This window comes from Neoarius graeffei, chromosome 4, assembly GCF_027579695.1.
Source record: "Neoarius graeffei isolate fNeoGra1 chromosome 4, fNeoGra1.pri, whole genome shotgun sequence".
NCBI lineage: Eukaryota > Metazoa > Chordata > Actinopteri > Siluriformes > Ariidae > Neoarius > Neoarius graeffei.
This window is the reverse complement of record NC_083572.1, coordinates 80,197,345-80,222,237: the sequence shown is the minus strand read 5'-3', so window position 1 is coordinate 80,222,237 and position 24,893 is coordinate 80,197,345. Positions and strand designations below refer to the sequence as shown.

The 24,893-nt window shown below is 41.9% G+C and overlaps 1 protein-coding gene across 2 annotated transcripts in view; it reads right to left on the bottom strand.

The window, feature by feature from the left end:
* Nucleotides 1-1,693: 1,693 nt before the first annotated feature.
* Nucleotides 1,694-24,893, bottom strand: part of rab6ba (RAB6B, member RAS oncogene family a) — a 220,852-nt gene continuing 197,652 nt past the window's right edge. For both annotated transcript variants that reach the window (XM_060918333.1, XM_060918334.1), the window contains exon 8: nucleotides 1,694-4,088. In XM_060918333.1, coding sequence (XP_060774316.1) covers nucleotides 4,024-4,088 — 65 coding nt within the window. In that variant the 3' untranslated portion in view covers nucleotides 1,694-4,023. The remainder of the gene's footprint in view (nucleotides 4,089-24,893) is intronic.

The window sequence follows — 24,893 nt, the reverse complement described above, 5'->3', positions numbered from 1 at the left end:
ATCAGCGGTATCAACTTCAGGGAGAACTTGACTGAAATGCGAGTTCGGAGGATATGCGTACTGTTTAATGTGAAAACATACAGTCGTACAATGAGGTAAAAATTCGTAGCGGCTACGCAAGATGCGTACAGGTTGGCAGGTATGGGATGGCATTAGCTAGGTGATGAGCAGTGTCTGGTTTCCTCCAGACGTGACGCTTGGTATTCAGGCCAAAAAGTTCAATTTTGGTTTCATCAGACCAGAGAATATTGTTTCTCATGGTTTGAGAGTCCTCTAGGTGCCTTTTGGCAAACTCCAAACAGGCTGTCATGTGCCTTTTACTAAGGAGTGGCTTCCGTCTGGCCTTATTTGTAGAGTGCTGCCTGGATGGTTGATCTTCTGAAAGGTTCTCCCAGCTCCACAAGGATACACTAGAGCTCTATCAGAGTAACCCTCTGGTTCCTGCTCACCTCCCTGGCCAAGGCCCACCTTCCCCGAACGCTCAGTTTGGCCGGGCCTAGGAAGATTTTTGGTGGTTCCAAACTTCTTCCATTTACAAATGATTGTGGCCACTGTGCTCTTTGGGACCTGTAAAGCTGTACCCTTCTCCAGATCTATGCCTTGCCACAATCCTGTTTCTGAGGTCTGCAGATAAATCCTTTGACCCCATGGCTTGGAGTTTGCTCTGACATGCACTGTCAACTGTGGAACCTTATATAGGCAGGTGTTGGCAATCCCCAGTCATGTCCAATCAATTTAATTTACCACAGGTGGACTCCAATTAAGTTGTAGAAACATCTCAAGCAGTATCAGTAGAAACAAAATGCACCACAGCTCACTTTCGGGTGTCATATCAAAGGGTGTGCATACTTGTGTACATATATTTTATATTTTGATTTTTAATAAATTAGCACCAATGTCTAAAAATCTGCTTTCACTTTGTCATTATGGGCTATTTTGTGTAGAATTTTATGACAAAAAATGAACTCAATCTATTGTAGAATAAGTCTATAACATAATAAAATGTGAAGAAGGTGAAAGGGGTGTGCAGACTTTCTGGCTTGACTGTACATGTATATATGTGAGAATTTCATTCATTCATTTTCTATGCTGCTTATCCATCATGGGTCATGGGTAATCTGGAGCCAGTCCCAGCTGACACTGGGCGAGAGGTGCGGTTCACCCTGGACAGGTCATGAGTCTGTCACAGGGATAACACTCAGAGACAAACATCCATTTACACTCACATTCACACCTATGGGCAATTTAGAGTAGCCAGTTTACCTAATCTGCATGCCTTTGGATTGTAGGAGGAAACCAGAGCACCCAGAGGAAACCCGCACAGGCACAGGGAGAACATGGAAACTGCACACAGAAAGGACCCAGTCAACCAGCAGGTTTGAACCCAGGACCTTCTTGCTGTGAGGCAATAGTGCTACCCAAAGGAGAAAGAAAGTTATAAAGATCCACTCTGACTTATTTGATGATCAATACTTTATGAATCGGTATCTTAACATCACAAATTTGTCAGATAAATGCAGTTAAATTAAAAGCAACAGAATCCAGGTAGGTAATAAGACTTTTTTTCTTTTTATTGTTTTTTTTTAATTGATTTTTATTGGTTCAGACAGACATGCTAGATCTCTGTACAGTGTGAATGGAGAGTGAGCTCTGAATCAATCAGACTCAAGTTGAAACATTTACACTAGGAATGGCCTCACTCTCTGAAGCAGGACCCAACGTACACACAGACGTTTGCTTGTTTTTGCCAAGAATGGTGTGTATTACTGTGCCAACAAAAGAATGAACAAATCACAGATTCACTGTTGTTTTGGTACACACCTTATAAGGGCTAGACTATATATACACACATCCTGTTCATGCCTAATGATATAGTCGACTCTATCTACACAATGGTGAAAGAACAAATGAGGTGAAATGAGGTGATACAGGGAGTAAACAAAAATGTAAACAAATGTCACAAGGTGCCAAAGTAAACGGTTAAACAATCAACCAATAAATACCCTCACACCCCAGTTTTATGCTCTAACATATGCGCACGCTGGGCCGCCACTATCCAGGCCTTTTGAAAAATAAGTGAAGGCATCAGGGAGATAAGACCGAGGGCAAAGCTGAGATTTGTGTGTCATTAATGAGTGACAGTGCACAACTGATGCCTGTTTTGCTTCTTCTATGCAGCCGAGGTCCGACAAAACAATCAGGTAGGTGAATGAATGTGTACAGTGATACAGCGCACAGATAATGCAGTCAGAAAGCGCATATCTCCACTAAAATTAGCAGGAAATGGATATGATCTTGCTGCTGCAGGTGGATAAGAATCCAAAACCCTCTTGTGCAAATTTCACTTGAAACCCTTGGCAATGCACTTGTTATCTGGAATGTCACTCAAAAATCTCTCGACTCTCTGATTTACTGTGAAGCTGAGCAATTTGTCTATTCTGGTTTACAAAGATAAAGTATTCCCGAGAAATCTGGGGTTCTATCAGTCTCAAAATTCTCTGGTCCTCTCCCACTGGTATGTGCATGCCATGATTGTGGTTTCAATCATGGTGTCTGTGTCACTGAAGTGACCCTGAAGTACATTGAGCTAAATGGAAAAGTTTTGCGAATCCTTGCAAAAGTGCATCTTTTTTAATGTTTGTTTCTCTCCATGTCCCTTGTGAGGCTATTAGTGTTTGACTCATGAAGGAAAAAAAAAAGATAAATGTGCGTGATTATTTCTAACTGTGAATAGATGTAGCGGTACTAAAGAGAAAAGTCATGTCATTTCTTTAATAGTGACTGGTGAGATATTCTCTACAACAACCTTGAAACATTTACATCTTCCTTTCAAAAGTGCATTAAGGATTGAAATAAAAAGTAGTCTATGCTACTGCGCTGTGTGTGACCTCACGACGCAGGAGCGGACCTCAACGTCCCCGAGCGATGCGAATTTATAAAGCACCTACAGTAGATTTCTGCATAACCCTAACTCTCAGTAGTCACCTAATGCTGTGTTTGGAGGAATACTACATATTCTATCGACCTTAAAGCATTATTTACAGTGAAGCTTGACTATACTATACTATGTCAATACGAAAAAGCTTACACGTTCCTGCTTGCTTTTTTTTTTTTTTAATAGGAATGTCAAATTGATCAGCTCTTCAGTCTATTACAATCTGGAGAGAAATCATACATCAAATCATACTGTGTCTTACTGAACAGACAAGATTTTGAGTCTATAAATCATCTTCTCGTTTCACGTGACTAAAATATGAGAAGTATGAGAGAAGCTTGTGAAGAGAAGCTTGTGTGGTAATGAAAAAACAAAGTACATTTCTCCAGGCTGGGATTCAAAGTTGATGTGGCTGAGCCTCAGTTTTCTACACTGGCTCTCTCTGAAGTACATTAAAACACTCACAAGCCTTAAAACAAGGTGAAGTTTTGATCCAGTGCATAGTCACGTGTGTGAGTAAGCACTTACATGGACATCTTCAAAGTCGTGTACACGTATGCCAGCTGACAGAATCGAGTGGAGTTACAAAATTCTAAACCAGCGATGAAAAACAGGTCTTGCATGCACGCTTGTTTTGGATTTTCAGCCAGTAATTATTGTTCGGGTTCCCTTCAAACTATCCTGGCTGCCTGATGAATCTTCCTCATACAAGAAGCAGTTTGAAACCTATCATCTTTCTTTCTTCTTCTTTTTTTTATTTATTTATCATTATTATTTTTTTTAGAGATTTTCTTTGAGTGTACAAAAATAAAAACGAAAAACAAAAACTAATCCATGAACTTTTGTTGTTGTTGTTGTTGGGGGTCTTTTCCTATCCCTTTCAAATTTTTTAAGACTTTTTGGCAATTTTGTTAATAAAGTGTATTATTTCACAACTGAAATTGACTTAACACTGTTTTCAACCAGTGACCTTGTGGTCAAACATGAGTGCCAAATATCCAATCTTGAAAACTCGAATAACTCAACCAACAGAAAGCAACACAACAAGCATGTGGTGTAAATGAAGCGGCCCGATTAGCTGTGAGCTATTAACAGGAGCATCCGCCTTCGGTGGTAGTCGGCTCTTGCGGTTTGTCCAGCTTGATGTCAATCACTGAGGAAGGAAGGTTGTTAAGGAAGAAGCAGCATCATTCATCATTATTACTTATTATTATTATTATTATTATTACTACTACATTACACCATTTTCAGTATTTTACTATCCACTCCTTCATGTCTCCTCATTAATTTAAACTGTTCAGCCTAGAAATCCTGATCTAATGCAGTTTATCCTGTAGGTACAGACAGTGAGATGAGGTTTCTGATTTCAAGTACCTTGGCTCGTGGGTGAACTCGTCTGAGACGGGACGGACATTGAGGTTAGCTGAGAAAGTACTCAACAGTATGATGGATGTTTGGTGATCAAATCTATCTAGACAGCTAAAGCTTTGTTTCTTCTCAGCTACTGTCAAACCGGTTTTGCTTAATGGTTGCGAGGGCTAGACCCTCACAACTGCATTGGAGAAATCCCTAAATGGCACCTACATGCTCTGCAGGGTACTTAACATCAGCTGGAGAGACGATATCACCAATTCTGAGCTGTACGGTGACACCCCCTGTATCTCGGACAAGACTGGCTACAGGAAGCTCGGCCTTGTTGGTCATTGCTATCGTCACCCTGACCTTCCTGCAAGTCAGCTAGTGCTGTGGCGTCCAACCCATGGTTATCTGAGAAGGGGCTGCCATACAGCCACCGTTCTAGACACTAATGAGGGACACTGGGGCTCAGAGTCTCTCTGAACCAACATTGTGCATCAACAATCGTGATGACTGGGCCATCAGATGTATGGCTCAGCTGAGGCCACATTGACTTGACTTGACAGACGGTGAAAAATTAAATTTATCAGATGCAAAAATTATTTCAAGATAATACAAAACACTTTCATAACTAGTCTACTGAGCCAGTAAAGCAGAAGGGTTAAAGTCAGGTTCTGGATGGCTGAAACACACTGAATTCAGCTCGATAATTAGCGGATGTTAAATCAGCTGTATTACAGTAAATGAGGCATGTAGCGCTGTTGCTCTCCAGGCCTGCAGCCTGAGATCCCTGCATTAAAGGAGAACTGAAGGCAAATTTTTTATAATCAAAATTCTATTTCTCATTTTATTAAATATAGGAATGCATTTTTGATAGCTATTTTGTCACTGCTATAGCAAGTTATGAGTGTTTGAAATATGCTCTGTAATATATCAGTCCGTATGTCAAGCAATGGCCATAAACAAGATTCGTTGAGACCTGTGCGAGACATCGTAGGACGGAAGTAAAACGTACAGCAGAAATCAAAGTGACCAACATCTGCCAACGTTGTCACAAGATGCACACGCCCTCTTTCGAATGCTGATGTAATCAAGCTGGAAGTTTTGTTTGTTTTGATAGCACTCAGGAAAGTTTGAAAAAAGTAGGAAGTAATCATCATTTAAACTCGTTTTTCTACAATATTTCGTTTGGAAAACAGTTTTCAAAATGGCGGCACTGACACCTGGCTGACACTTCACGTTTCGAAGTCTCAAAGATCGTCTGGATAAATGACGCCTGCCGTGGACCAAACGAACTAAATTCAACATGGCTAAAAACCGAATAGGCCGATAAGTATAATATTTAATTGCAATTAGTTGCCAATTCGAGTCACGATATCAGGTTACTAAAACCGAAAACGTAATTGAATAACACACTAATTATGAAATAAAGCAAGTTTAAAAATGACTTCAGTTCTCCTTTAAGGAACAATGTCAGGCAAATTGGAGATAAAATATGGATCACTATTGACCCCTGGAGGCAGAACGTCAATGTGCAGGCTGCAGTACTCTCCCTTCCACTCAAGGAGGCACCGCATTCACAAATGCAACACAATCTGTTATGGAACGGATTACAAATCCCCAGTGATGCCATGTGCGCTTATATACTGTTAATCTAGTGCAGTGTCAGCTCTGCTGTTTAAGGAGTATGATGGATTTTCTCTGAAGTGGTGATTTTATTTAGATTTAACTTTGTCATTGCACGTCACAGGTACAAGGCAACGAAATGCAGATTGCATCTAACCAGAAGTGCGTAGCAGTAAATAACAAGTGTCTCATCTCATTATCTCTAGCCGCTTTATCCTTCTACAGGGTCGCAGGCAAGCTGGAGCCTATCCCAGCTGACTACGGGCGAAAGGCGGGGTACACCCTGGACAAGTCGCCAGGTCATCACAGGGCTGACACATAGACACAGACAACCATTCACACTCACATTCACACCTACGGTCAATTTAGAGTCACCAGTTAACCTAACCTGCATGTCTTTGGACTGTGGGGGAAACCGGAGCACCCGGAGGAAACCCACGCGGACACGGGGAGAACATGCAAACTCCACACAGAAAGGCCCTCGCCGGCCCCGGGGCTCGAACCCAGGACCTTCTTGCTGTGAGGCGACAGCGCTAACCACTACACCACCATGCCGCCTAACACAAGTGTAATATACAAATATAAATGTACAGGAATTATAGGGTATGGAATGGTATAATGATATGATAGATATTTAGAGTATGTACAAATGTGCAATATGAATGTACTATAGTGTAATGGTATGATATGATATAGATACTTGCAGTAGATTAGATTAGATAAAACTTTATTGATCCCTTTGGGAGGGTTCCCTCAGGGAAATTAAGATTCCAGCAGCATCATTACAGATAAACAGAGAAAAGAAATAGAGGAAAACTCATATCATCTCTAGCCGCTTTATCCTGTTCTACAGGGTCGCAGGCAAGCTGGAGCCTATCCCAGCAGACTACAGGCGAAAGGAAAACTTCTAGATAAATTAAAATAAATTAAGTATTTACATATACAAATATAAATAGAATAAGATATGGGGAAGAGAGGAAGGGGGAGGATATATACAAAATACGGTATGAATAAACAGTAGTGCAAATAGTGATAGTGCAGTGAAGTCAGTTCAAGTCAATTCAGTTTGGTCCGGTGTTTGGTGTGTGTGTGTGTGTGTGTGTGTGTGGAGGGGGGGACCGGAGGGGCGGAGTTCAGCAGTGAGACAGCTGAAGGAAAAAAACTGTTAAATACAGTCGAGTGCAATAACAGCAGGAGGCCTCAGTGCCATTAAAGGTCATAGGCAACGGTCAGAGGTGAAACGTAGAATATCAACTTTATTGTCTAGAAGAACGACCCAAAAAGCGAATTCAATCTTCCTAGTGTCTAATTTGCACCCTAAAATTGAATAAAACAGTTAAAATATACTGTTTTGCCCAATTTCCAAAGGTTTGTTTACATCTTACTTATGCGCACTTTCACCGCCAGGGGACAGTCGTTGTGATGTCATTTAAGCCAAACAGACTGGGAGCAGTTCTGTGTTTACTTGCGAACCGAGCACACGTGTACGGACTTTGGTCGTGAGAGGTTGTGTAAAATGTCTGAAAGCGATAGCGATTTTGAAGTAGGAACTCTCCAAATTGAATATTGAGAGGTGAAACCATACATGTACTGTATGAACCTATGGCTGTTGCAGAGCAATCTGTGAATGTGGCTCACTGGTTTGACCGTGCGGCCTCGGAATCAGACAGCGACTCGGACGACTCTGATCGCGGTGACCCCGGGCCTCAACAAGACTCGCGCCCAAACGATTTATCCTGGTAGTTATGATAAATTCCTACTTTCGTCATAATACTAAATAAGAGCCCTTTTGAAGAATAATTAAACCGCCCTCTCTAGTGGATATAGGTAACGATTACTTGACAGTGCACCGGTAGGCCACATTAGCCTGCCATCCGCGGCATTATACTATTTATAGCCTACTCTAAGCGAGGAAATATGCCTTTGTCTCATTTCCACAATCATTGTACAGGATCCCTCAGGATTCTTGACTTGTCAATTGCAAGCAAAAGTAAAAATGTTTACCTCCAATCTTCTCCTTTTTGCTTGAGCGTTGCTGGTCCGTTTCTTCTTTGACTGCTTGATTTTGTTTCACGCGCACAATCCACTCTCTCCGCCTCTTCTCCTCTTCCGGAAAAATCCAACCCTCCGGCTTCATGCGCACAATCCACTCTCTCTGCCTTGTCTCCACTTTTGGAAAAAGCCAACCCACTCGTTCCGCCTCTTCTCCTTTTTCGGAAAAAGCCAACCCACTCGCTCTGCCTCTTCTCCTTTTTCAGAAAACGGTAAAAACTTCTTCCTGAACCGGTCCCGTTGTTACAGTTCACTGTACAACAATAAGGCATGGTTTTTCTTTGGAAATTCCTGAACGCACGTCTGCACTCAAGCCAAACAGCAATGTAAGTAAACGGAAGTGGCTTAAATGACGTCACGCGCAGAGTGGTCACGAAAATAGCCGAACAGAAATTCACTACGATCCGCGCTAACTTATTTTAATTATTACTTATTAACAATACTTCTTGGGACCAGAAGAAAATTACAGAGGGTTTTTTAACATATAAAGTTTCAAATGAGCATAAAATTAAAACCGTTGCATATGAGCTTTAAGTCTACACACAGACAGTGAGGGTTGGGTGAGCAGTCAAGAAGGACTCTACATACCCTAACAGGTTGTCATACACAAACTCACTGGCCACTTTAATAGGAACTTGTTCTTGATTCTAAGGTTCCTGTTCTTGGCTGCAGAAGTGGAACCCAATGTGGTCTTCTCCTGTTGCATGCTGAGATGCTTTTCTGCTCACCACAGCTGTAAAGAGTTGCTTTGAGTTACTATATCCTTCCTGACACCTCAAACCAAACTGGCCGTTTTCCTCTGACCTCTCTTATCAAGACATTTCCACCCACAGAACTGTCACTCACTCAGTGTTTTTTTTGTTTTTTGCACCATTCTGTGTAAACTCTAGAGACTGTTGTGTGTGGAAACCCTAGGAGATCAGCAGTTTCTGAAATACTCAAACCAGTCCATCTGGCTCAAACCAACACCCATACCACAGTGAAAGTCACACTCTGAGATCACAATTTTTTCCCCATTCTGATGTTTGAAGTGAACACGAACTGAAGCGCTTGATTTGTATCTGCATGATTTTATGCATTGTGCTGCTGTCAAGAGATTGGCTGATTAGAGAACTGCATAAAACAGCAGGTGGATGGGTGTTCCTAATAAAGTGGCCAGTCAGTGTACAAACCCCCCCCATACACACAGTGTAGATAAATAATGCACTTAACCCTATTTGCAACCTCAGCAACTAACAGGAAACAAATACAATGTGTTTAAAAAAAAAGTGAGATTATCTGAGATGTAAATATCCCAAAAACTACATAGTCTAGGCAAATGAAACTGAACAGGCTTAATTTTGAGCAATATAAGATTTATTCCTCAAAATTTGAATGAGAAATTCAAAAGGTATTTGGATTCCATGAACGATTTCACAAATTTTCAATATGCACGCCGCCTGAGACACTGCACACTAACACACAAAACGCCTTTTCTTTTCCAGCGAATGTCATTTCTATACCTAAAAAAATAAAAACAAAAACATTAAACATAAAATTTTGACCTGTTTCCACACATGGTGTTAACATTTGAGGTCAATTGAACAAGAACTGGCAAAGTTATTAGATTGTGAAATGATAGCAAATTTTTTGAAACACCCTGTATTTTGGCTCTGTTAGGTTTTCTTAAAAATGTTGCTTTTTATTTTTTTGGAAAACAAAGAACCAGCCAAATATTCCCTCAATATCCAAACTGTAAGAAAATCATGGACATGCCCACAAAAGACCATCACACATTGATTCACACACATTTCCAACAAATCCACCTTTGAAACTCCTCCACACATAAGTCACCAGTCTGAGATTTCTAACCTTCAAACCCAATCAATAAAAATTGCACCCACAGGCACTCACAAACGCAGACAAAAGTGACTTTACAGGCTCACCTGTCAAGTTGATTAAGTTCAGAGACTGTCACTGCTCTGACTGCTAATGACGCAGAGTCAAAGCACCACCAAGAATCGAACCCACTACTAACCCTGGGCATGTAGAACACGCTTGAACTCAAATCCCTTAAAACACACAACACATTAACTTCAGGAAAATCATCTCTGCTCCCCCCTGCTCATTTTTAACAGTTTCTTGGTAATGCAATCTCACATTATTGCCCTTTTTCATCCATAAGAAGCTTTACACATCCTCAGAAAAGCAGTTTATGAGGTTTCATCTACTGTGCAATTCTATACTACCATGATCGAGACAGTGTTCTCACATCAGCCCTTATCATCTGCTGCAGTACATCATCCTCCCAGGAAAAGAGGAAATTACGAAACACTATCAGGACAAGAGAGGAAATCATCAGCAGCAGTCTGAAGTCAATACAAAAACTGTACAGGTGTGCAGGAAATGGCATTGACATCAGTCACATCCCACCATAAAAATCGTCTATTCAATAAAATGCTATCAGCAGCAAGGTGTTCTTGGATACTGATAAGAACCAATACTGCATGCTACTGTATTAGTTTCTGTCCCCTGGCAGTTTCTCTAAATCAAACTTGCAGGAGCTTTAGCATTCCGGCCCACTTCTCCTTATATTCAACTGATAAATATACAATCTAAACCATATACAGTTATTCATATAGATACACAGGAGATTATAGAAAATTGCAGGCACTGATTGGGTGAGAGATTTGGGTTATTTCTCGATAATCACCTTCAGCAACTCGGCAAAATGGCGGCCAAGCGCTTTGTCACCACAAATAAGGAAGAATTACAAATGATGAAAGAAAATGCTGTTCCTAAAAGCAGTAAAGATGCTACAAAGTTTGGTCTAAAGTTATTCAAAGGTAAGGTGGAATTGTGATTTATTTTATCTATTTCAAAAAGTATTTTATGTGACTCGGCATAGATAATTTACACAAGCTTGCACGCATTACATTTGTATGCCGCTTTTGAAGATTTTTCATTCATTCATTTCTCGTGCACCAGATGGTGCGTAGAGCCAACAATGTTAGTAAATTTACTGCTTTTGAAGACTGATATAAATTTTTAATACTATTTTTCAAAAATAATCACTAGTGTATTTATACTAAAACAAGTATCTGCCTCAGGCTCAGTGAATATTGGTGAATAATAACCTAGATTTTGTCTCGGTTATTATTCGCCGATATTCATGTTGCCTTTGGCAAATAATTGTTAATTATTTTATCCACATTCACTGGATATGAGCAATTGCACGCTCTGATTGGCTACTCTACTACTAGGCTATCAGCTCATATACCATGACCAGAGAAAAACAAAATGGCGGAGTGTGTTATTAAACCTCTTCTTCTTCTTGGCATCCATCAGTCTCGAGAGACTATCGAGTCGCACTTTGGGTGGATTGTTTGGAGCAGCTTCGAGTGTGACTGGACAGGCCGATCCTAGAATGACAGTCTCTTCCACATTGCAGGCAGATGTAGTCAGTGGCTGGTCGATCACTCTGATATCAGGCCTTCCATCTAAGTCTCTTCGCCTCTGTGTGCTGGGTTAATGTCTCCTCAAACTTTGAAAGGCCTTGTTGTACTGCTTGCCGCCAAATGGAGCGCACAGATGCTAAGGCTTCCCAGTTTTGAATGTTGAATCCCAGGGTTATCATGTCCCCCTTACAGACGTCTTTGAATCATAGTTGAGGTCTTCCAATTGGACATTTCCCATCCAGCAGCTCCCCATAAAGTAGAGCTTTTGGAATACGGCCATCTTCCATCCTCACAACATGACCGAGCCAACGCAGGCGTCTCTGCTTTAACAGCGTGTACATGCTGGGGACCGTGGCTCGCTTCAGAATTGTGGTATTGGGGAGTTTGTCCTTCCAGGTGACGTTGAGAATGCGTCGGAGACGGCACATATGGAAGACATTTAGCTTTCTTTCCTGAGGGGCACGAAGAGTCCAGGATTCACTACCGTACAGAAGAATACTCAGCACACAAGCTCGATAAACTTGAATCTTTGTGTGCTCTGTCAGTTTTTTGTTAGTCCACACTCTTTTCCCCAGTCTGGACATAGTAGTGGATGCTTTGCCGATGCGTTTGTTAAGCTCGGAGTCCAGAGAGAGCATGTCGGAGATAATAGAACCAAGGTAAACGAAATCATGGACAACTTCCAGTTCATGATTGGAGATGGTGATCCAGGGAGTTGAGTCAGTGCCCTGACCCATGACTTGCATTTTCTTAATGCTGATAGTGAGCCCAAAATCCTGACAGGCGCTTCTAAAACGATTGATAAGAGTTTGTAGGTCTTCGCTGGAATGGGTGGTGATTGCTGCATCATCGGCAAACAGGAAATCACGCAGCCCCATCAGCTGGACTTTTGACTTCGCCTTCAACCTTGAGAGGTTGAAGAGTTTTCCGTCTGACCTACTCCGGATATATATGCCTTCAGTTGCAGCCCCAAATGCATACTTTATCAAAACAGCAAAGAAAATGCCAAACAAGGTTGGCGAAAGCACGCAGCCCTGCTTCACACCACTTCGGATTTCAAATGGGTCTGAAGTTGATCCGTTGAAGATCACAGTTCCTTTCATATTGTCATGAAAAGACTTGACAATGCTAAGAAGTTTGGGTGGACATCCAATCTTTGAAAGGATCTTGAATAAGCCGTCCCTACTGACAGGGTCAAAGGCCTTCGTGAGATCAATGAAGGCAATAAACAGTGGCTTCTGCTGCTCTCTGCACTTCTCCTGAAGTTGGCAAAGGGAGAATATCATATCAATGGTGGACCTGTTGGCTCGGAAGCTGCACTGTGATTCGGGGTACACTCAGTCCGCAAGTATCTGAAGTCCTTTTAGTGCAACATGAGCAAATAGCTTCCTGACTACGCTGAGGAGAGAGATACCACGGTAGTTGTTGCAGTCACTTCTGTCCCCTTTGTTTTTGTACAGCATGAAGATGTTAGCATCTCTCATGTCCTGTGGAACCTCACCCTCTCTCCAGCAAGCACAGAGTATTTCATGTATCTCACGTATAATGGTCCTTTTGCTACACTTAAGGACTTCCACAGGGATGCCGTCTTTCCCTGGAGCTTTGCCAGAAACAAGGCAGTCCAAGGTGTCGCCAAGTTCTGTGAGGGTTGGTTCACTGTCTAATTCCATCAACACGGGTAGGGCATCAATTGTGTTCAGCGCCTCTTCAGCCACTAGGTTTTCTGTGGAGTACAATTCAGAGTCGTGCTGCATCCAACGCTCCATTTGTTGTACCCGGTCATGGATGACCTCGCCTGTAGTGGACTTCAAAGGAGCGGTTTTCTTCTGTGCTGGGCCTATTACTTGCTTGATGCCATCATACATCCCCTTGATGTTGCCCATAGGGATGCGTACCTAAACCCACGTTCAGGTTCAGGTCCGGATTCGAATCCAGAGGTTTAGGTTCAGGTCCGGACCTAATAAGTCCGGACCTGAACCCATGGCATATTTGAATAATGTTATAACAGCATAACACGAGCGACTTGGCAGATGTCTTGCAATGTTAGAAGTACCTCCAGCAGTGTGGATAACGCTCTCACAAAGTTTACACTTTGCCTGGTTCTGTGGGAGTTTTGTTACATGGTCCCATACCCTGCTGCTACTACGCCGCAGCATTGTGTAAACCAGGGAGGTCAAACAAACATGACCCCGTCTGCTGCCGAGAAAACACAAAAGACCTCTAAATGTCCAATATGGCGCCTACTGGCAGCCACGCGGTGTTTAGCCAATCACATCGCTAGCTTCTCTTGACGTCATCCAAATCTCACGAGCAGTTGCGACAACTTGCGAGACTTCGGGAATTCAACAATGGCCGCCATACACAGCGATGCATGAGAATGTTTTCGTCTTTTTCCACCACAAATTTCGCGATCTATGGAAGGTTCAAGATGGTCTAGAACAAAAAGGATATATGTGAGTGCGAGATTTTTTACAAGTCCAGTACCGAATCACTGGGGTTTTGGTTTTTTTGGACCTGAACCGAAACATTTTTACAAGTCCAGAACTGGTCCGGCATACTGGTACGCATCCCTAGTTGCCCATATCAGCTACTAGTTGTATCTGGGAGCAGAGCTGGAGCCAGTAGTCATTGGCACATCTCCTTGCCATTTGCTGAACTTTTCCCTCAGGCAGCTCGAAGAGCTTGCTGCTTACTTTCACTGGGACATTCCTTGTATACTGCTAGTGCTTTCCGTTTCGCCTCTATGAGAGGTATCAGTTCCTCCGAGTGAGTTTCAAACCAGTCGGCGGTCTTGTTTGTTTTCTTACCGAATGTAGATAAGGCAGCTCTATGGACAGCGGTCTTGAAATGCTCCCACCTGTCACAAGCGTCCGCATCAGGTGGACCTTTGTGGTCAACATTTGCACAAATTCCTCTACTTTCTTCTGGTCATGAATCTTGCCGGTGTCGATGCATGGCCTACCTTCCCTCTTTGAGCATTGCAGTCTCTTTGGCCGCAGTTTAACCTTGCTGCATACCAGAGAATGGTCCGTGTCACAGTCAGTGCTCTGATAGCTGCATGTGATGGCGATGCTTGGCAGATTGGAGCGTCTGGTCAGGATCAGATCAAGCTGGTGCCAGTGTTTAGATCTGGGATGTCTCCAGGACACTTTGTGTTGGGGTTTTGTGTTGAAGAATGTGTTGCTGACACAGAGGCCGTGATGGCAGCAAAGTTCAAGCAGGCGTTGGCCATTCTCGTTTATCTTCCCGATCCCGAACTGCCCCAGACAAGTGGGCCATGAGGTGTGGTCTGCGCCCACTCTGGTGTTGAAGTCCCCAAGGACGAACAGTGGCTCTTTCTCAGGAATTCTCTCGATAGTTGTGGCTAGATCATCATAGAACTTGTCTTTGGTTTCCATTAGGGGTGTAACAATTCATCCACTACATCGATGAATCGATTTATTTTCCTACAATCCAACTACAATGATCTGTGCTTGGCAAGTTGGCCTTCCGGACGACATACATCGATCTAATATCGTTTTAAAAGGTAATCAATCGATTGTATCGATACTAGGAAATAACGGATTGGATTTAATCATGTCAGACTTTATATTGATGTGGGGTTTTTTTTAGCACTTTTAACGATAAAGGCATTAAAGGTTACCCGATTCAGTCTGCCTGTCTGTGACGTCATCGTCACGCGCCAGCAGCAGCACAAATCAAAACATAGCATGATGGCGGATAGCAGAGGAGAAGCCGGCGAGCGGGAAATTTTTCTATGTTAAAAAAACAACAGGTAAACCTACTGTTATTAATTCAACCTAAAAAAATTGGTTGCACTTTATTTTTGATAAATAAATAAATTTTATATATATATGATAATATTTTTATATTTTTGTGTTGGAAAAACAAAATCAGAAGTTTTAGAAGTATATATTTTTTCAACCTAGTGTTGGTTGCACTTAATTCAAATAAAACGTCAATGCATTTGCCACTAATTGTTGTTTACTTGTTTGTTTATATCCATAATGATACCTGATTCCCTTACAAGAAACAACAGGAATCTAGAAAACTTCACCTGCACTGTCCAGTATCCAGGTATTTATTTCAGTGACACTGGTTTAATTTTTGGCTAAAATGTTACTGAATCGATTTCAAGTCACTGAATCGTTTCGGATCGTATCGTTCTAAATTAACCAAAATCGTCCTTGAATCGTATCGACAACCATGAATCGTGATTCGAATCGAATCGTTGTTAAAACTAATCGTTACACCCCTAGTTTCCATAGAGGACGTCAGAGTCGGCGCATAGACACTGATTAGGGTGGCTGGTCCTGCCGAAGAGTGGAGTTTTAGAGACAAGATCCTTTCGCTTCCACCAGTAGGTGGGGTGATGAATCCCAGCAGGGTGTTCCTGACAGCAAAGCCAACGCCATGCTCCCGGGTCGCATCTACTGATCTTCCCATCCAGAAAAAAGAGAGATGTTTCTCCCTTAAAGATCCTGAATCTGCTAGTCGCGTCTCTTGAAGGGCGACGACATCCAGCTGGAGCCTGTTGAGTTCTATATCAATAATTGCAGTCTTCCATACGTCGCTTATATTCTGTAAGTCCTCAGAAAGACCTGGAGACATAGTTTATATGTTCCAGGTGCCCAGTCGTAGGGCGGGAATTTTCTTCTTATTAGTTCGTGGTGCAAAAGTTGATGGTCCGCTTGTTGGCTTGCGCTCTAAACCCTACGCACCCAGAAGAGTTAACGGACCGTGGCGAGGCAGCACCTTACTGACTGGGAGCTGCCCAGCTTAAGGCGGGCGGTAGCTGCCCAATGAGGTCTGATGACCTCTCCCACTGTCGGAAGCGACCCCTGGCATCTCGCTCTATGCCAATCGAGCATGAGACTTATAACTGGTAGTCTGCTACTTCCCGTGTTGTTGTCAACGCTATGGCAAAGCTGGAGTATCCTCTCCAGAGTGCAAAGCCTAGGTAGAGACGGACCTCTACCCAGGTTACTAAACCAACCGAGTACAAAATAAAAACTCTACTCAAAATCAACCCCCCCCCCAAAAAAAATAAATAATTAAAAAAATTTAAAAACAAAATATGGAATAAAAGTATTTGATAGTAAGAAAATGTTTTTATATATATATATATATATATATATATATATATATATAAACAAACAAACAAACTGGGTAGTAACCTCTACCCAGGTTACTAAACCAACCGAGTACAAAATAAAAACTCTACTCAAAATCAACCCACCCCCCCAAAATGGAATAAAAGTATTTGACAGTAAGAAAATTTTATATATATATATATATATATATATATATATATATATATATATATATATATATATATAATTTTCTTACTGTCAAATACTTTTATATATAATTTTAATATATATATATTTTTTTCCAAGAATTATTATAGCATTTTTCACAAATTGCTACTGTCATTTCGCTGGTTTGTTTACATTCTAAGTGGAAATGATTGTGTCTGATGTTTTCTATAAAGTTTTTATTTACTGAATTTGCAAAAAATAAAAATGCTCTGTTTCTCAAAATCCAGTGAATGTGGATAGAATAAAAGAGTTATTCCACTCAATCTCTTCGTGCATGGCTTATAGCCGACTCGGCGCTATGCAGCTCATGTACGACTCGATTTTGTGGAATAACTTAAATATTTCATAAAGCTTTACTTAAGCTGTGTTCACAGAGACATTCTGGCATTATTGTCACCTGTCAGTTTGCTTTTCAGTGGAGATAAATCCACTGAATCAAACATATTTTCAAACAATTCTCCTCCCTACACGATGTCTCATAGGTTGACACAGGCTACTGAACCTTTAAAATGGAAAACTTTTTTTTTTGATATTCAGATACCGCTATGATACAAGAAGTGAATACAGATCCTGTGGTCCAAGTGTGAAAATCATGCTCTATACAATTTAAACACTCAAAATTATTTGCATTTTTAAGCCTTCTTAGCCTCCCAATTTTCCTTCAAGATAAAAAATAAAAATAAAAAACACTCGACGAGGAATAAGGTGAAGAACTCTAGATTTAACACACTTTTTTGCCCAAAGAGCGCTTCTTGTGTGTACAGTGTCTTGCAACAGTACTCATCCCCCTTGGTGTTTGTCCTGGTTTTTTTGTATTACAAGCTGGAGTTAAAATGGATTTTGGAGGGTTAGCACCATTTGATTTACACAACATGCCTACCACTTTAAAGGTGCAAATTGTTATTTTATTGTGACACAAACAATAATTAAGATGAAAAAACAGAAATCTGGAGTGTGCATAGGTATTCACCCCCCAAAGTCAATATTTCGTAGATCCACCTTTTGCTGCAATTAAAGCTGCAGGTCTCTTGGGGGTATGTCTCTATTAGCTTAGCACATCTAGCTACTGGGATTTTTGCCCATTCCTCAAGGCAAAACTGCTCCAACTCCTTCAAGTGAGATGGGTTGCGTTGGTGTACAGCAGTCTTCAAGTTATGCCACAGATTCTCAATTGGATTAAGGTCTGGGCTTTGATTAGGCCATTCCAAGACATTTAAATGTTTCCCTTTAAACCACTCCAGTGTAGCTTTAGCAGTATGTTTAGGGTCACTGTCCTGCTGGAATGTGAACCTTTGTCCCAGTCTCAAACCTCTGGCTGACTCAAACAGGTTTTCCTCCAGAATTGCCCTGTATTTAGTGCCATCCATCTTTCCTTCAATCCTGATCAGCTTTCCTGTCCCTGCAGATAAAAAAACATTCCCACAGCATGATGCTGCCACCACCGTGCTTCACTGTAGGAATGGTGTTCTCAGGATGCTGGGTTTGCACCACTCACGGCATTTCCCATGATGGACAAAAAGATCTATTTTAGTCTCATATAACCCAAGAATCTTCTTCCATGTGTTTAGGGAGTCTGACATATGCTGTTGGGCAAACTCCAAACGCGTTTTCTTAAGCAATGAATTCTTCTATAACTCTTCTATAAAGGCCCACTCTGTGGAGTGTACGGCTTAAAGTGGTCTGACAGACAGATACTCCCATCTCCACTGTGGATCTTTGCCGCTCCTTCAGTGTTATCTTTGTTGCATCTCTGATTAATGCCCTCCTTGCCCGGTCTGTGTAGGTTTGGTGGGCAGCTTTCTCTTGTCAGGTTTGTAGTGGTGACATATTCTTTCCATTTTGCTATAATGGATTTAATGGTGCTCCCTGGGATATTCAAAGTTTGAGATATTTTGTTATAACCCAACCCTGATCTATACTTCTCCACAACTTTGTCTCTGACCTGTTTGGAGTGCTCCTTGGTTTTCATGTTGCTTGCTTAGCAGTGTTGTAGAGTCAGGGTCCTTCCAGAACAGGTTGATTTATATAAACATCATGTGACAGATCATGTGACACTTTGATTGCACACAGGTGGATCTTAATCAACTAATTATGTGACTTATGAAGTGAATTGTTTGGAGCAGCTCTTATTTAGGGGTTTCATATGAAAGGGGGTGAATACTTATGCACACTCTAGATTTCTGTTTTTTCATCTTAATTATTGTTTGTGTCACAATAAAACAACAATGTGCACCTTTAAAGTGGTAGGCATGTTGTGTAAATCAAATGGTGCTAACCCTCAAAAATCCATTTTAATTCCAGCTTGTAATGCGACAAAACAGGACAAACACCAAGGGGGATGAATACTTTTGCAAGACACGGTACGTTGCATACAGATCAGGCATCACTCGATCAGACAAGCCACCTCGTCAGCAAGAATTCACTGTGATGCCAAGGAAATTTCTTGAATCCTCTCGTCTAGCTTCCTGTCTGTATATCAGTCTGAGGCACACTAGGCATCACTTTGTGACCTTTAACAATTTAAACCTGTCTGAAAGTCTGCACTCCATTTCTCCAGTGTGTGAAAGGGCCACGCAAATACCAGCTGACAATTCCTGTCGGCTAACTCCTTTTTTTTTTTTTTCACCAACGTACCATTTTCTCTCACTGCAGAGGCTGTTCGGTACAGACATTACTCATTATTCCACCTGGGCAGTATGACTTTTTTCCCCCCTTTTAAGTGAACCTTTCAGATGGAGATTAATATCTGCAAGTTAGTTACTCACTGAGAAAACGGGCATGTAAATTAAGAAACTAGTTTGCAATTTCTAATGTATTAATGAAGTTCAAAAATGACAAGAAATTGGTGTTTTCTAAGCAAGTTCTCAGGAACCCAAATGGATGATCCACATTTTTTGCATTCTCTCCAGCTCCTAACTCACATAAATAAATACTGACTAAAAACAACAAATACTCAGGGTTCCTCTCATTTCTGTAACTGTACTTCCTTGTTCCCTTTCCATACCTTAGCTCTTCCTTCGGAGGAAGTGAGGCAAGGATCCAAAGATGAGAAGACTTACTGACCTGTTGTACATCTCCATCACACTCGATCAGACAGAACAGATCTACATTTATACCATATGTAACTAAAAACTTCCACGAAAATCATTCAAACTATTGCTGTATGAGGACATTTGCATGTCCTGTCAATGTTCAAGTGTATTTTAGACTACAAGCCAAGCTGGAAATAAAGAGTCAATAAAAATACCATAGAAACATTTTTAGCACCAAGATAACTGGATCCCGTGTTTGCATGTGCAGTCTCTGGAGTGCAGAGCTCCAGTTTACATTTTCATTGGACATTATTGCACATTTTAGGTCAAAATGCAAATCTGGAATATGAAATATTCTTAATTTACTCCAAAAATGGGTTAAATTCATTTTCACACCAATATTTGACCCCCTTACACTCCATCCCGCTCTCTCAGATCCTCTAGCCATAATCTCCTTGCTGTCCCTCGCACTATAGATGCTCTACCTTGAGTGGCAGGTCCTTCAGCGCCATGGCCCCCAAACTCTGGAATTCCCTCCCTCAACCCCTCTGTGACTGCTCTTCCCTTCCTTTCTTCAAATCTCATCTCAAAACCCCTCTGTTTCATGAACACTTCTCCACCACCACTGCATAAACTCACCACTCTTTAGCAACTTCTGTGTGTGTTGTTTTCTTTGACCTTGTAAAGCAACCTTGAGTTTGAGAAAGGCGTTATATAAATGTAACATTATTATTATTATTATTAATTTGGGATTTATAGCACTTTTTATGTCACTGATTTTTGCTACGTCCTTAATAACAGCTTGCGTGGAAAAAGTGGTTACTTCAGAGTATTGTAAAGAACCCTAGAGCTATTCATGGCTTTACTGCAAAAGACAATCGAGGTCGCCAGGACACCTGCCTCTCCTGGATGCCAGTTTTTGACTTCCAGTTTATCCAAGCAGCTGAGGCTGAGGGAGCTGAACCATGTTTTAGTCAGAGGATAACGTCTTTTTTGCGACTGGCATATGCTGATATGCTGAGCGACCAGTGCTGAAGTACTCGTGTAAATAAATAGCCTACAAATACCATCCAGTATCTGGAATAATCAGAGTAGTTAAGAAGTTGAAGAAGCTTGGTCAAATACAAAGACAAGAAATTATTTACAGTGTATTGCAAAAGTATCCCCCCCCCGGTGTTTGTCCTGTTTTGTTACATTACAAGATGGAATTAAAATGGATTTTTGAGGGTTATCACCATTTGATTTACACAACATGCCTGCCACTTTAAAGGTGCAAATTGTTGTTCTGTTGTGACACAAACAACAATTAAGATGGAAAAAAAACAGAAATCTGGAGTGTGCATAGGTATTCACCCCCTTTCGTATGAAACCCCTAAATAAGAGCTCATCCAAACAATTCACTTCATAAGTCACATAATTAGTTGACTAAGATCCACCTGTGTGTAATCAAAGTGTCACATGATCTGTCACATGATGTCTGTATAAATCAACCTGTTCTGGAAGGACCCTGACTCTGCAGCACTACTAAGCAAGCAACATGAAAACCAAGAAGCACTCCAAACAGGTCAGAGACAAAAGAAGTATAGATCAGGGTTGGGTCATAAAAAATATCTCAAACTTTGAATATCCCACGGACCACCACATTATAGCAAAATGGAAAGAATATACAAACCTGACAAGCGAAGGCCGCCCACCAAAACTCGCAGACCAGGCAAGAAGGGCATTAATCAGAGATGCAACAAAATCACCAAAGATAACACTGAAGGAGCTGCAGAGATCCACAGTGGAGATGGGAGTATCTGTCCATCAGACCACTTTAAGCCGTACGATCCACAGAGTGGGGCTTTATGGAAGAGTGGCCAGAAAAAATCCATTGCTTAAGAAAACACGTTTGGAGTTTGCCCAACAGCATGTATCAGACTCCCTAAACACATGGAAGAAGATTCTTGGGTTATATGAGACTAAAACTGATCTTTTTGTCCATCACGGGAAATGCCGTGAGTGGTACAAACCCAGCACCCTGGGAACACCATTCCTACAGTGAAGCATGGTGGTGGCAGCATCATGCTGTGGGGATATTTTTCATCTGCAGGGACAGGAAAGCTGGTCAGGACTGAAGGAAAGATGGATGGCACTAAATACAGGGCAATTCTGGAGGAAAACCTGTTTGAGTCAGCCAGAGGTTTGAGACTGGGACAAAGGTTCACATTCCAGCAGAACAATGACCCTAAACATACTGCTAAAGCTACACTGGAGTGGTTTAAAGGGAAACATTTAAATGTCTTGGAATGGCCTAGTCAAAGCCCAGACCTCAATCCAATTGAGAATCTGTGGCATAACTTGAAGATTGCTGTACACCAACGCAACCCATCTAATTTGAAGGAGTTGGAGCAGTTTTGCCTTGAGGAATGGGCAAAAATCCCAGTGGCTGGATGTGCTAAGCTAATAGAGACATACCCCAAGAGACTTGCAGCTGTAATTGCAGCAAAAGGTGGATCTACAAAGTATTGACTTGGGGGGGGTGGGGGGTGAATACCTATGTACACGCCAGATTTATGTTTTTTCATCTTAATTATTTTTTGTGTCACAATAAAATAACAATTTGCACCTTTAAAGTGATAGGCATGTTGTGTAAATCAATGGTGCTAACCCTCCAAAAATCCATTTTAATTCCAGCTTGTAATGCAACAAAATAGGACAAACATGAAGGGGGATGAATACTTTTGCAAGACACAATAAGTATGGTATGTTTATTGTTTCTAAAGATTGACAGCATTTACATTTGCATTAAAATGGTTAGCCTATGCTTCTCTGACCGAGCTTTTGTTTCTTGAGACGATACAAGACGCATTACGGTACAGTCGGCTGCTAGAGTTCTATTAGACTCGAGCTAGGTGCTTATGATTAATATGGTTATGGTATTTGGCAGATGCTTTTGTCGAAAGCAACTTACAATATATAAACACTACATTATTAGTAAACCAATACAATAATACAAATCGCTCTACTCTGACATAACTTATAGCCCGGTCACACCGCCTGAACTTTGCTGGAGCGTTCCTTGAACGGTAGGGAGGGGGGGCCGAATTTCGACAACGCTCGTCAGCGCGCACAAAATGGGAAAAAAATCGAAAACACGGGCGTTGGCTTAACGGTGCACCGCTGAAGCCGGCGTTGCTTTAGCGTTGGTTTAGCGGTAGCGAGCGGTAGCGAGTGTTGGTTTAGCAGTGACGCAAGCGTTAGTATAGTGGCGTTCTGCGCATGCGGGCTTTGGCTCGGCGGGGGTATAAAGTTGGTTTAGCGGCATACCGCTTGTGACTACGGAGCTGAACAGATCGTTTTGATACAAGTTCTGATAGATTTTTGATAGAAGCTCCACCATCAGCTTGTCATACAGTCCATGTTCAGGCCTTCTCAGTATCCACTGTCTGACCCACACAACTCTGTCTCTCCTTCTTCTCTCTCTTCTCCTTCTGTCAACAGCTTGTTGCAATCTGAGGAGGTTCTGATTCTGCTGCTGGACTAGTGTACCAATCATAGCAAGTCTCTCAGCATCCATGGTGATACAGTTTTACTGTAACTTTGAGCAAATTCGATATAGATGAGGTCTGAACTCAACGGCAGCTCGATTCCAAATGAGCTCCTGGTCCATTTCTCCCCATATTTATAGCCAAATTCTGGTCCCGCTCCGACACCTCTATACCAACGCCAAACCAAAGTTCATCGCCGCCATGGATAGCTGCTTCAACGCCCAACACCGTTCCAGCAACCCCGTGTCTGCTCGTAAAACGCTTACAACCGCTCCACCGAAGTTTGTGCAACGTTTAATCGCCGCCCGGGCAACGCTGGCGAAGCAGCGGTGGTCCAGCGTTCAAGATTTCTGCGTTGGCCTAGCGGACCCAAGCGTCCACGAACTTGCGTCTAGCGGTGCCAAACTTTGACTGGGCGTTGGTGGAGCGGGGGTGAACTTTGCCGGGGCGGAAAATTGCCCCCTCCTCACCGCTCGCAATATTTTGTGCAGCTCAAAACTTTTGGAGCGGTAGGAGGGCCCCTCGAGAAACATCAGCGGTGGCCGAGCGTATACGGCGTTGCTTTAACGGGGGCCAACTTTTGTTAAACGGTGGTGAACGGTTACGAGCAGTGATGAATTTTTTTCACCGCTCCAGGAACGCTCCAGCAAAGTTCGGGCGGTGTGACCGGGCTATTACCTTCCAGATGATAGCTGCTGCATGACTGCAGGATCTCTCTTTTTTTGCTCTGGCTAGGCTCAACCTCAGCCTTTAAGAAAACAAACTCGCCTTCTCTTTTACACATAATTTTGCTGATTTTATTACTGTGTAGATAATTGTATGCCTCCGTGCTTTTGTAATTCCTTCGCTCCTCACCATCAACACCCTCACTAAGAATAAAATAATTAAATGTCAACATGGCTGACATCAGGCCATAACTTCATGTCGTCTATCCATTCCTTGAGGGTAGATGGATGGGGCACTTTGATCGGATTATCCCCAGAGCAAGTCAGAAAATCAGACCCGCGTAACTATCTTTTATTCAGCTTTGATCTAACTACCTAGCAGTTAGCGTTAGCTACAAACGTCAAGACAGTGGAGCGGATGAAAGATGTTATGATGCAGCAATGAATCATGGGAAAGGTCAGAGTTTGGGAAAGTTGTGGATAGTTTGTGTTGGGGTGTAAAAAAAATTATTTTTTGAATCATTGTATTAAATATCATCATCTCTTGTTCCCTTGAGGTTAGAGAAATCCTCAGTTTAAAAAAAAGAAAGAAAAAAAGAAAAATGCAGTCAAACTGTCAGGGGTTGAAAGAAAAAAAAACCTTGTACACAAAGCTCTTTTCTTTCACTCAGGTAGAGAATGCACTGTACACGCATGTCTGAAATCAGCTGGAGTGTATCCGAGTGCAACTTTTCAACAAAGACTTCAGGCAACAGGATGCCATCAGCCTCAGATGGTGTTAGTTCTTCAATGCTTTCTTGCTGTGTCATGGCCCTAAAACACCCTAAACCAGGGGTTTTCAAAGTGTGGGAGAGTCAGCCCCCCCTCGGAGAGCAAATAAACAACAGCGCTCCCCCCCCCTTACAATTTTTGTTGTTGCTATACTTAATGTTCCATTCG